The sequence below is a fragment of the Alosa pseudoharengus genome, unplaced genomic scaffold (assembly GCF_046254945.1).
Source record: "Alosa pseudoharengus isolate Yale_2024_CS ecotype anadromous, Long Island Sound unplaced genomic scaffold, YU_APseudo_1.1 YU_APseudo_1.1_scf_4, whole genome shotgun sequence".
NCBI classification, from domain to species: Eukaryota; Metazoa; Chordata; class Actinopteri; order Clupeiformes; family Clupeidae; genus Alosa; species Alosa pseudoharengus.
The window spans coordinates 3,875,145-3,887,425 of NW_027468774.1; the positions used below are offsets into that span (position 1 = coordinate 3,875,145).

General features: G+C 43.9%; 1 protein-coding gene across 1 annotated transcript in view; it reads left to right on the forward strand.

Annotated features, from left to right (window-relative positions):
- unc13d (unc-13 homolog D (C. elegans)) overlaps positions 1-12,281 on the forward strand; it is a 50,760-nt gene that overhangs the window by 14,598 nt on the left and 23,881 nt on the right. The window contains exons 16-21 of the mRNA XM_076266961.1: positions 329-450; positions 713-803; positions 993-1,049; positions 3,353-3,450; positions 3,744-3,795; positions 10,684-10,814. Of these exons, the coding sequence (XP_076123076.1) occupies positions 329-450; positions 713-803; positions 993-1,049; positions 3,353-3,450; positions 3,744-3,795; positions 10,684-10,814 (551 nt within the window). The remainder of the gene's footprint in view (positions 1-328; positions 451-712; positions 804-992; positions 1,050-3,352; positions 3,451-3,743; positions 3,796-10,683; positions 10,815-12,281) is intronic.

Consider the following 12,281-nt stretch of genomic DNA (forward strand, 5'->3'; position numbering starts at 1 on the left):
ATTGGGATAAATGCAGAGACCAAATTTCCCTCAAGGGATCAAAAAAGTATATATACTATACTTACTTACTTTGTCGGCTTATAGGCCTATTCCTATTTGGGGGCAGCCTGGAAACTCCAGACCCTGGTAATCTAGAAAGATTAAGGGTCTGGCCACGAATAATGTAATGGCCCAACTCGAGGGGCAGCACCAAGCATGCATTTGAAAAAAATCTCACTGCACGCAATTGGATAACACTATGACCAATGTTTACTGACTGATTGCGTTGCAGCGCTATCATCATCTGTTGAGCTCCCTGTCTTATTGTGTGTGTGTGTGTGTGTCACAGACGCAGGAGCTGGGAGACTCCCTGCATGGGTTCCTGCAGTATGGCCTGTGCCTGGTGGCCAAATACAGAGACATCTTCCTCCCCAAACCGACCAGCACCCCACGTCTGCAAACACTGCTCAGGTGAAGCTTGTGTGTGTGTGTGTGTGTGTGTGTGCACGTGTGTGTGTGTGTGTGTGTGTGTGTGTGTGTGTGTGCACGTGTGTGTGTGTGTGTGTGCACGTGTGCATGTGTGTGTGTGCACACGTGTGTGTGTGTGTGTGTGTGTGCACGTGTGCGTGTGTGTGTGTGTGTGTGTGTGTGTGTGCGTGCACATTTATGAGGTGTTATCTGTATGAATGTTGATTTATAAAATGCCATTTCCTGTTCTGTTTCCCACTGCCAGAGTGATGGTGCAGATCTGCAAGACCAGGGCCTTTCAGAAGCTCAATCCAGCCCAATTTGAGCTGCATGCGGAGGTCACAGATGCTGTTAAAGTAAGTCAGATGATCCTTAGATGAACACAATTCTAGGAAAACTTTCCTCCAGAAACTGGTTTATTAAGATTTATTAATTATCATATTAGAATATTAAACAGGGAAGAGAAAAGAATGTGTGTATATTCTTCAGTGAGTGATATCAAGGGCATGTGTGTGTGTGTGTGTGTGTGTGTGTATCTCTTCTAGACGGGCACCAAGGAGTGGTTCAACATCAAGAAGGGCCTCCATCAGCCCATGACCAAAGTAAGTCCACTCACTGGGTTGGGATCACGCGTGTTTTAGCATCAACACACATTCTCTTCCTCTTAAATGAACTGAGGAGGCCTACTGGTTAGCGCTTCGGACTTGTAACCGGAGGGTGGTTAGAAACCCGACCAGTAGGCACGGCTGAAGTGCCCTTGAGCAAGGCCCCTAACCCCTCACTGCTCCCCGAGCGCCGCTGTTGATGCAGGCAGCTCACTGCGTCGGGATTAGTGTGTGCTTCACCTCACTGTGTGTTCACTGTGTGCTGAGTGTGTTTCACTAATTCACGAATTGGGATAAATGCGGAGACCAAATTTCCCTCACAGGATCAAAAGAGTATATACTTATAAATATACATATAAGCTACAATGCAGAGGAGAGCTTAGGTGGCAATTAATACTACATCAACCAATACTGTTTATGTAGTAAAATTGTAGTCGAAGGAAAAAGAAGAAGTAGAAGAAAAGTAGAGATTGTACAGTTGTTTTATTGGTAAGTGCCCTGTGGAGCAGTAGATCTATATAGCAGCATGATCTGGAGCCAGTATGATCTGGTCCACCTCTGTGTGAATAAGGTGCAGCGTGATCTGGAGCCAGTATGATCTGGTCCACCTCTGTGTGAATAAGGTGCAGCGCGATCTGGAGCCAGTATGATCTGGTCCACCTCTGTGTGAATAAGGTGCAGCGCGATCTGGAGCCAGTATGATCTGGTCCACCTCTGTGTGAATAAGGTGCAGCGCGATCTGGAGCCAGTATGATCTGGTCCACCTCTGTGTGAATAAGGTGCAGCGCGATCTGGAGCCAGTGTGATCTGGTCTACGTCTGTGTGAATAAGGTGCAGCGCGATCTGGAGCCAGTAAGCGCTTTCAGATATAACCTCCGGAGTATATGAGGAGGTTTGTCAAACGGAGGTCCTACCCTTCGGATGATTCAGATATGATGCTAAACTGCGGACCTAATACTGACCTTACACGGACGTATGTGTGAACGACATACACGCACATTACAGAATCTCCGTGTGGTTGTCGAGTGAGGGGTGGGGGCTTTTAGAGTTCACAAGATGCTGAGACATGACGCAGATTATATGCGGCCGCTGCCTGTCACAGCTGCTTCTTGTTTACAAAATATAGCCTATCATTATGTAGGCTAAAGAAGAAGAAATCTATTGTGCAAAGGCTAATACTTGAAGTAGGCTAGTCACGTAAGTGGGCACTTGAAATTGACCTAGCCTACAGTATTTGTATGTGTGCTTCAAATAAACACATTTATCTGTTTTCAATGTTATGTACCAGAATTAGCTAGGCTATAGAACCCCAAATCTGGTTTGCGTTGGAGAGAGAGAGCATGCACAAACTTTATGGTAGGCTACCAGCCAATTCAGTAGGCTAACTCAAGACTTCAAGATCATTCAACGTTTTTAAGCAACAAACAAAATACTAACATTAATAACAGTGAAGTTGTTCGTTTTTTCATGGTTTATTTTTTCCAAAAGCATCCTCTCCCCATGTGTAGCATTTACGTAAGGAGCTTGGAACAAAGTTGGGTTTTCTTCGTTTTCATTTTCTCTAGGCATATATGCTCAGCAAATATCAGCGAGCTCAGCAGGTCATGAAGGCTATCAATGAACAGAAAACCGTGTTGGCTAACAATTTATTAAATACTCCTGTTATTGTCGTCAACGACGTCGCTATAGGCTACTGCCTTTTCAGCGCCTTCTGCTTATGATGATTCAGTCTTCTGAATTCGTTTCTCCTTGCCATGCAGTTGTAGCCTAACGTGTCTCTAACGTTCCCTTCAGGTGTTCTATCAAAATGTTGTATGCCCTCATGGACAGTAGCTCCGTGATGTCTGCATCTTTCCAGGTTGGAGATTTTCTGGACAGCACTATGCCACTCCATCATAACACTGGCATTTAAGTCAGATCTAACCACATGGACGCATGAAAGAAACGTCACCAACACGCCCTCTCACTAGGTGTGATTTTAACCGAATGTTCTACTCCTCGTTCAGACACAGCACATTTACATAATGTCCGGAGGAAATACTAGGTCGGGGGTAGTATAAACACCGGGTGAATTCGGACTTCCATATGACCGGTTATGTCGTTCAGATATACGGCCCCACCGTTTAACATCGGCAGAACCTCCGGTCTTGCACGTATGTCTGAAAGCGCTTAGTGTGATCTGGTCTACGTCTGTGTAAATAAGGTGGAGAACCAGTTGATAAGGATCACACGACTACAGGACGTTGCCATATATGGTGGCTGCCATTGAGCATGTTTCCACGCTGCTTCTGTCTCCGCAGGACCTCTCTGAGATTGTGAGCGCTCTGGCTAAGCTCATCACTGAGGTCAAGGAGGACATCCGTATCAGCAAGGACATGTGGAACAGGGTCTTTGTCAGGTAAACCAAGCAAACAGCGTTATAGACATGACTAGTCAATATGGATGTGTGGAACAGGGTCTGTCAGGTAAACCAAACAGATAGTTTTAGCACTGGAGCTTTGCAGTTCATTCCATTTGCAGTTCATTCCATTGTCTGCCAAGCAGTGTGACATATAATGCATATAAACTACATTACGGACTAATTTCATAGTCATTTTGTAGGGAGAGACAAGGGAAGGTATGTGAAATAATGCCATTTTTGTGAGGGATCACAAGTCTCATTGGTTCTCCATGATTGTTATTTTGACTCAGTGCGGTGCAGTTGGATGTCTTCACTGTGGTCTACCAGATCCTGGACAGCTTGGTGAGTAGCTGATTTTCAATCATGCCATATGGACCAAGTGATCAAGGACAGATGTCTGTTACCATGATGTGCAGTGGTGCTGGACAGTTTGTGAGGCCCTGAGGTTTTGGTCCACAATTTCAGAAATCTCTGAGGGCTACACACACTAGGTCTGTGTGTGTGAGGCTAGGCTGACTGTTAAGATAAGATAAGATAAGATAAGATAAGATAAGATAAGATAAGATAAGATAAGATAAGATAAGATAAGATAAGATAAGATAAGATAAGATAAGATAAGATAAGATAAGATATACTTTATTGCCACACAACAATGTTGGTAGTAATTGTTGTTCAATTAATCCAATAAGGGAGAAAAGAAAGAAACTCTAAACAAAATAAATAACACAATTGGTGTTCAGGAGTCTGCTTGCTGAAGGTACAAAGCGTCTCTAACGTCTTCTGTAATAAGTAAGAAGCTGGAACAAGCTGGTGGTTTGCATGGTCTCTTATTTTGGTAGCACATACCGTGCTAGCCTAAAGCCAGAATGTGTAGCCTAAAGCCAGATGTCCTTCCACTTCATTGATGTGTATGTGTTCTGCCACTACACAGCCAAAGCTTAGATGTATTCTATGAGGGGCCGTCTAGGCCTTAATTCATACTTGGTCTTACACACACTATCATAGTCTTGCACATACACCACTATACGCATGCACACTCACTATTATAGTCATTTTACATGTATGTATGAGAGGGTATAGTCGTGTATGTGAGAGAGTATAGTAGTGTATGTGAAGGAGTATAGTAGTGAATGTGAGAGAGTATAGTAGTGTATGTGAGAGAGTAAAGAGTATAGTAGTGTATGTGAGAGAGTATAGTAGTGTATGTGAGAGAGTTTAGTAGTACATGTGAGAGAATATAGTAGTGTATGTGAGAGACTGTAGTAGTGTATGTGAGAGACTATAGTAGTGTATGTGAGAGAGTATAGTCTTATATGTGAGAGACTATAGTAGTGTATGTGAGAGAGTATAGTCGTATATGTGAGAGACTAGTAGTGTATGTGAGAGAGTATAGTAGTGTATGTGAGAGAGTTTGGTAGTGTATGTGAGAGAGTATAGTAGTGTATGTGAGAGAGTATATTGGTGTATGCGAGAGAGTATAGTAGTATATGTGAGAGAGTACAGTGGTGTATGTGAGAGAGTATAGTGGTGTGTGTGAGAGAGTTTGCATGAAACGGAAGGGAGTTTGCATGAAATGGAAGGAGTTTGATTTCTCAGTTCCTGATTGGTTTGTCAATGTCACTTCTCTCTAGCTAGCCAATGAAAATCAAGGAAGGGGCCGGACCTACACTGTCAACAATGTAGTGGTCGAGGAAAAAATCAGCCAAGTCCTATGTGACTAAATATTAAACTACTACTGCAAACCGAATGCAAATTAGGCTACAAAGACATGAGGGGTGCCTATTCTATTGTAATTGCCAGGGGCGTTTCTAGACTTTAAGGACAACCTGGGCTTAGCCCGGCTGGACCGGATGTAAATGTAAAGATTAGCTGAGGATTTTTTAAATATATATACCATACATAAAAGGTGTTATTATAGTAGACAACAGACTACATTAGACTGCCCAAATGATTTATTATTGAATTACTAGGTACATACACATTTAAGTGTGAGGTTGCATGTAATGTATCATTAAGCAAATGTTCAGCACCTCCTTCTGTTGATCTCCCTTCCCTCTCCATTACCTGACTGCTCTTTTGTTGTTTGATCTATGCCAGAGATCTACCAAAAAGACAGTAAATTGTTTGATGTTGAAGTTCTGTCTCAGTCGGTTTCTCTGTCTGTTCTTATCACTTACTCTCTTCTTTCATCACTTACTGCTGTCCTTCTCATCATTTGCTATTTTTGCTTCTCATCACTTACACTTCTCTCTTTTCCTTCTCATCACTTGCTGCTGTCCTTCTCATCACTTGCTGTTGTCCTTGATCACTTACACTTCTCTCTTCTCTTTCTCTGAATAATGGTTACCAATGTCCATGCCTGATCCTGACATAGGCCTATCTGCTCCTGCTGTTGGCTCCTCCTCTGTTTGTAGCCCATCTTTGCTGCTACCCTCTACAAAATCATGGAATCAGCAGTGTGTGGCAAACCAACAAAAATATACTACATTGCCGGATACAAAGAACTTTTGAGATTGCAATTTTCAGCTCTAATTACAAATGCTTTGCTTATGCATAGGGCATTTGCATACATTTCAGTGGACATTTAAAAACATTCCCATGAAACATGTTCATCCCCATGAAACTTGTTTTTTTTAATGCTGTTTTATGTTTATGTCATCAGCTTTGTAATCACTTTGATGGTTAAATGGCTCATTACAGGGTGAATGAAAGCTGTCTCAGCCCCCTCTAGATATTTAATGGTTTATAGTTTGTCACTGTTAAAACATCTCCCTTACGAAAAAATCCTACATCGCAGGCCAACTGTGTATCAAAACTGCAATTTTTTGCTATAGTGTTAGAGAGTGTAACATCCTCGTCTGCTCCTCAGAACATCAGTACAAATGTTCAACAACGGGGGAAAGCATTTAGCCCTTCTGACTAAATTTAGTTATTTAGAGCTGAGTGTAATAAATCTCTCTCTCAAAACGAGCACTGAAATGTGTAGTGCCAATTAACCTGACCAGATGCCTTGCAGTTGCCTAATGCTTGCTTAGCCTACTAGCAGGGCTCAAAATTGCACCAGATTAATGCTGGTAAATATTGAAGTTGGCTAGTAGATTTCAGACAGAAAATACGGATTGCCTTTGAATGGCGGGTGAATTTCGCCACTTCATTTGTCAGTGACTGGTAGATATTCACATTTCAAAAAGTTAATTTTGACTCCTGCTTAGTGTTTACTAATGATAGCTTGCTAGCTAGCCAGCTAGCGATAGGATAGGTAAACAACACTAATAGCTGGCCTTTATGGTGTCGGTCGGACATGAATTCTTACCCTTTGCCGATCGTTTGAAAAAGCCAAACAGTTTCAATAGTTTTTTGCTGGCCATGTCACGTCTGCTTTCCCAACATACTGCAACCTATGATGCTGAACCACCCAGTGAGTTGACAGCAGTAAAGTTAGTTGAGAGCACAGATTTCACAGACCAGACCGCGAAGCCATAGCCTAGAAATCTAGACGCACCCCCAGCCCCGCCCGCCCGTTCTGCTTCTCCTTGTCAGAGTTTAGTGTTCGGGATTCCTTGTTCTAACAGGCTACGAGGGATAGAACGCACAACACAATAAAAAAGTTAAATATACATTTTGGCTACCTGGCTGAAGCCCCGGTAAAATCGGCTGGCGACGCCCCTGGTAATTGCCTAGGCTACCAGCTCCTTTTGTCTGGCGAAGTCATATTTTAGTGAACTGAGATCTGAAAGATTGCTGCCATTGCAGTTAGCTAGTTAGCTAGCATTCCAGCAACATTCCAAAAAGGACGTGCATTACAGTTTGGCTGGCAGACGTTTTTGGTAACCTTGTCTGCTGTTGCCAGTGACTCGTGAGCCTGTGTCCACATCGCTATTTTTGCACTGGCAGACAAAGATTCTAGAACAGAGCTCCAGACAGCGCTCCTTTCATAGTGCTGCTGGTCAAGTGTTTATTGTTGCTAGGTTACCAAACTATCTACCAGCAGCATGTCGTTGCTGCCTGGCTTAATGCTAACTAACTAGCTAACTGAAATAGCAATCTTTCAGGACTCAGTTCACTAAAATATGACTTCGCCAGACAAAAGGAGCTGGCATTACAATAGAATATGTCACCATTTGTGTCTTTGTAATTTGCATTCGGTTTGCAGTAGTAGTTTAATATTTAGTCACATAGGACTTGGCTGATTTTTTCCTCCACCACTAACGTTATACGAACTGTGTTGACAGTGTAAATGCTAGGTCCCGCAGCAATTTTTGGGACTCAGTTCACTAAAATATGACTTCGCCAGACAAAAGGAGCTGGTAGCCTAGGCAATTACAATTCGAATAGGCACCCCTCATGTCTTTGTAGCCTAATTTGCATTCGGTTTGCAGTAGTAGTTTAATATTTAGTCACATAGGACTTGGCTGATTTTTTCCTCGACCACTAGGTCTACACGAACATTGTTGACAGTGTAGGTCCCGCCCCTTCCTTGATTTTCATTGGCTAGCTAGAGAGAAGTGACATTGACAAACCAATCAGGAACTGAGAAATCAAACTCCTTCCGTTTCATGCAAACTCTCTCACACACACCACTATACTCTCTCACATACACCACTATACTCTCTCACATATACTACTATACTCTCTCGCATACACCACTATACTCTCTCACATTCACTACTATACTCTCTTGCATTCACTACTATACCTTCTCGCATACACTACTAAACTCTCTCGCATACACTACTATACTCTCTTGCATACACTAGTATACTCTCTCGCATACACTACTATACTCTCTCTCACATACACTACTATACTCTCTCACATACACTACCAAACTCTCTCACATTCACTACTATACTCTCTCACATACACTACTATAGTCACTCACATATAAGACTATACTCTCTCACACACACTACTATAGTCTCTCACATACACTACTAAAGTCTTTCACATACACTACTGTATTCTCTCACATGTACTACTAAACTCTCTCACATACACTACTATACTCTCTCACATACACTACTATACTCTTTACTCTCTCACATACACTACTAAACTCTCTCACATTCACTACTATACTCCTTCACATACACTACTATACTCTCTCACATACACGACTATACCCTCTCATGCATACATGTAAAATGACTATAATAGTGAGTGTGCATGAGTATAGTGGTGTATGTGCAAGATTATGATAGTGTGTGTAAGACCAAGTATGAATTAAGGCCTAGACGGCCCCTATAGTATTCAGATGTATTCCTCTTAATGCTACATGAACTCAAGGTATATGAGTGACATTCCAATGAGTTGAAGGTCATATTGAAATTTGCAGTTGTCTCTTAATTTTGAATATGACCGTCAACTCATTCAAATGTCACTCAGCAACCGTATGACATCAGAAAAATGTGCAGTGGTCTCTTAATTTTTTCCAGAGCCGTTTGTACATAGTTGTAGATCTGGTTTTCTACAACAAACATTGTTGACCCAGAGAAGCTTTCCCCTTTCTTTTTTCTTTTATGTCTGCCCCCCTTTGATTGCACATCCAGCTGTGGGTTTTAGGTCATCACAGCTTTGTCTGATATGGCTGTCCCACATATATGTACAGGTTCATGGTTACAGTTATGGTTATGGTTATGGTTCTCTGCAGACACTTTTATCCAAAGTGACCATACAATGTGCAGTCTGTTCCTTCCATGTCTCTTCCAAAAAGGTTTTAAAGTCTTCTGCATGACTGTCTGCTGATGCTCTATCATTCTGCTGTATGTTATCTTGATCTCTGATGGTTTGATAGCGTACTTAGCAGACACACAAGTTTTCTTTCCTGTTGAGTCAGGGGAAATACTTGCTCAATCAGATTCATCTCTTTAAATGATTATTCTAAAACACAATATCACATTCAGAGCAGAGTGGCTAGTCCAGTATGTATATAGGAAATAGTAAATGTATTAAAATATATTCACTGTTTGCGTCTATTCAGCTTGACTTACAGATGGGTTAAAGAGTGCATTGGATCAGTATGACTGAGTATTGTAATTGTGATGCATTATATCAGAACACCTTACTCTGTCTATCTCTTTCCATCTCTGCACTATTTCACCCTCATCTGTTTTTCTTTCTTCCTTTCATTCTTTCCATCTTTCTGTCTTTCTTCCTTTCTCTCTCCCTCCCTTCCTGATCTCCTTTTCTCTCTCTCTCTCTCTCTCCCTCCCTTCCTGATCTCCTTCTCTCTCTCTCTCTCTCTTTCTCTCTCTCCCTCCCTTCCTGATCTCCTTCTCTCTCTCTCTCTCACTCTTTCTCTCTCTCCCTCCCTTCCTGATCTCCTTTTCTCTCTCTCTCTTTCTCTCTCTCCCTCCCTTCCTGATCTCCTTCTCTCTCTCTCTCTCTCTCTCTCTCTCTCTCTCTCCCTCCCTTCCTGATCTCCTTTTCTCTCTCTCTCTCCCTCCTTTCCTGTCTGCTGTGCTTCTCTCTCTCTCTCTCCCTTCCTTCCTGATCTCATTTTCTCTTTCTCTCTCTCTCCCTCCCTTCCTGATCTCCTTTTCTCTCTCTCTCTCTCTCTCCCTCCCTTCCTGATCTCCTTCTCTCTCTCTCTCTCTCTCTCTCTCTCTCTCTCTCTCTCTTTCTCTCTCTCCCTCCCTTCCTGATCTCCTTCTCTCTCTCTCACTCTTTCTCTCTCTCCCTCCCTTCCTGATCTCCTTTTCTCTCTCTCTTTCTCTCTCTCCCTCCCTTCCTGATCTCCTTCTCTCTCTCTCTCTCTCTCTCTCTCTCTCTCTCTCTCTCTCTCTCTCTCTCTCTTTCTCTCTCTCCCTCCCTTCCTGATCTCCTTTTCTCTCTCTCTCTCCCTCCTTTCCTGTCTGCTGTGCTTCTCTCTCTCTCTCCCTTCCTTCCTGATCTCCTTTTCTCTTTCTCTCTCTCTCCCTCCCTTCCTGATCTCCTTTTCTCTCTCTCTTCTCTCTCTCCCTCCTTTCCTGTCTGCTGTGCTTCTCTCTCTCTCTCTCTCCCTTCCTTCCTGATCTCCTTTTCTCTCTCTCTTCTCTCTCTCCCTCCTTTCCTGTCTGCTGTGCTTCTCTCTTTCTTTCTTCCTGCTGTTCTCTCTCTCTCTTTCTCTCTCTCTCTCCCTCCCTTCCTGATCTCCTTTTCTCTCTCTCTCTCTTTCTTTCTCTCTCCCTCCCTTCCTGTCTGCTGTGCTTCTCTCTCTCTCTCTCTCTCTCTCTCTCTCTGCTCCCCCAGTTGGCGGTGGAGATGAGGGAGACCCTGGGCCAGGTGGAGCAGCAGATGGAGCAGTCTCTGGCCAACTCCCTCTTCCCCGTCTACCTGAGCCTGCAGGACATCCACAAAGAGAAGGCCTTCCTGCAGAAGAGGTGTGTACACACGCACGCATACACACCCACACACACACACACACACACACACACACACACACACACACACACACATACACACACAAACACATAAACACACAGAGGGTGAGAGACACACACATACCCAAACACAGGTAGAGAGGTACACGCACAGAAAGATGCACACAGGCACTGATCTTTGTCAAAGTGCCACACGTCCTTGGAGGACCTCCTTGGTGAAGACACAGATCTTTGTTCAAGTCTTACATTCTTAAGTGGACTAATGACTGATCACTGTGGAACACTTCCCAATATGACCTCATGGAATAGACAGTGGTTTGACCACATGTCACACATGATCATAGATATATATATCTACGCACATGACCACATGATTGCGCATTCTCCACAATAACTAGTCATGGGTGTGATGTAATGACTGTATCACAACATGTCAGTCTGCGGTAACCTGCCCTGACTTGTGTGTTTAAAGCCTTGGGCTTGGGACTGGGACAGAGACGGGATCGGACAAGACAGGGGAGACGGGGACAGAGACGGGATCGGACAAGACAGGGGAGACGGGGACAGAGATGGGCTCGGGCGGAGACGGAGGCGGGGCCGGACAGACAGAGGTAGGCGGAGGCGGTAGTGCAGGCGTGGCGTCGGGCGACTGGGCTGCAGGCGTGGCGTGACCTTCAGCAGGCGTGACCTTCAGCAGGCATTACCTTCAGCAGGTGCCACCTTCAGCAGGCGTGACCTTCAGCAGCTTCCGTACCTTGCACTCCATAAGAGAAATCAGAGTCTGCTGGGTCCATTCATGGTGGGTTTGTACTGTCAGGGTAGGACCCAAGCGCAAGACTCTCTCAAGCAGACGTTCCAACAAACATGTTTTATTAACTTACCAGACTTACATACAAACAGGACTTTGACAGGATTAACAGAGAGACGAACGCACAAAGGACAGAGGAACAGGGGGGTAGAAGTACACAGACCAATTAACAGAAAGACAGAGGACTGGACGAAACCAACAAGACAATAACAGGGAACAGGTGAGGAAGCAGAGGGAAACCAGAGAGGAGACACAGCACTCCAAAAATCCTCCATATAAATGCATGGGGTTAGTTTGTAACGCCAATATGGCCGTTGTCTACACCTATCACACCCCCTCCGTGGCAAAACGTCGACATGTGAATACATTGAGCCAATCATGTGCTGTGTTGTAAATACATTGAGCCAATAATGTGGTGTGTTGTGAAGTATCATGCCAAAACTGCCAATCATGTGTTGTGATCTCGCCGCTGGAGCAAGGTTGGTGTCGTGAAGCCTTGCGCACGCGCATTTCTGCCGAAATAGATGCCCGATGAGTGCCCAAAAAGAGTTGCAACATGGCCGCCGAATAGATGCCCGATGAGTGCCCAAAAAGCGTTGCAATATGGCCGCCGAGTGGAGGGGCTTGCCTAAAAGGACTTTGGGGAAACTAACGAGACA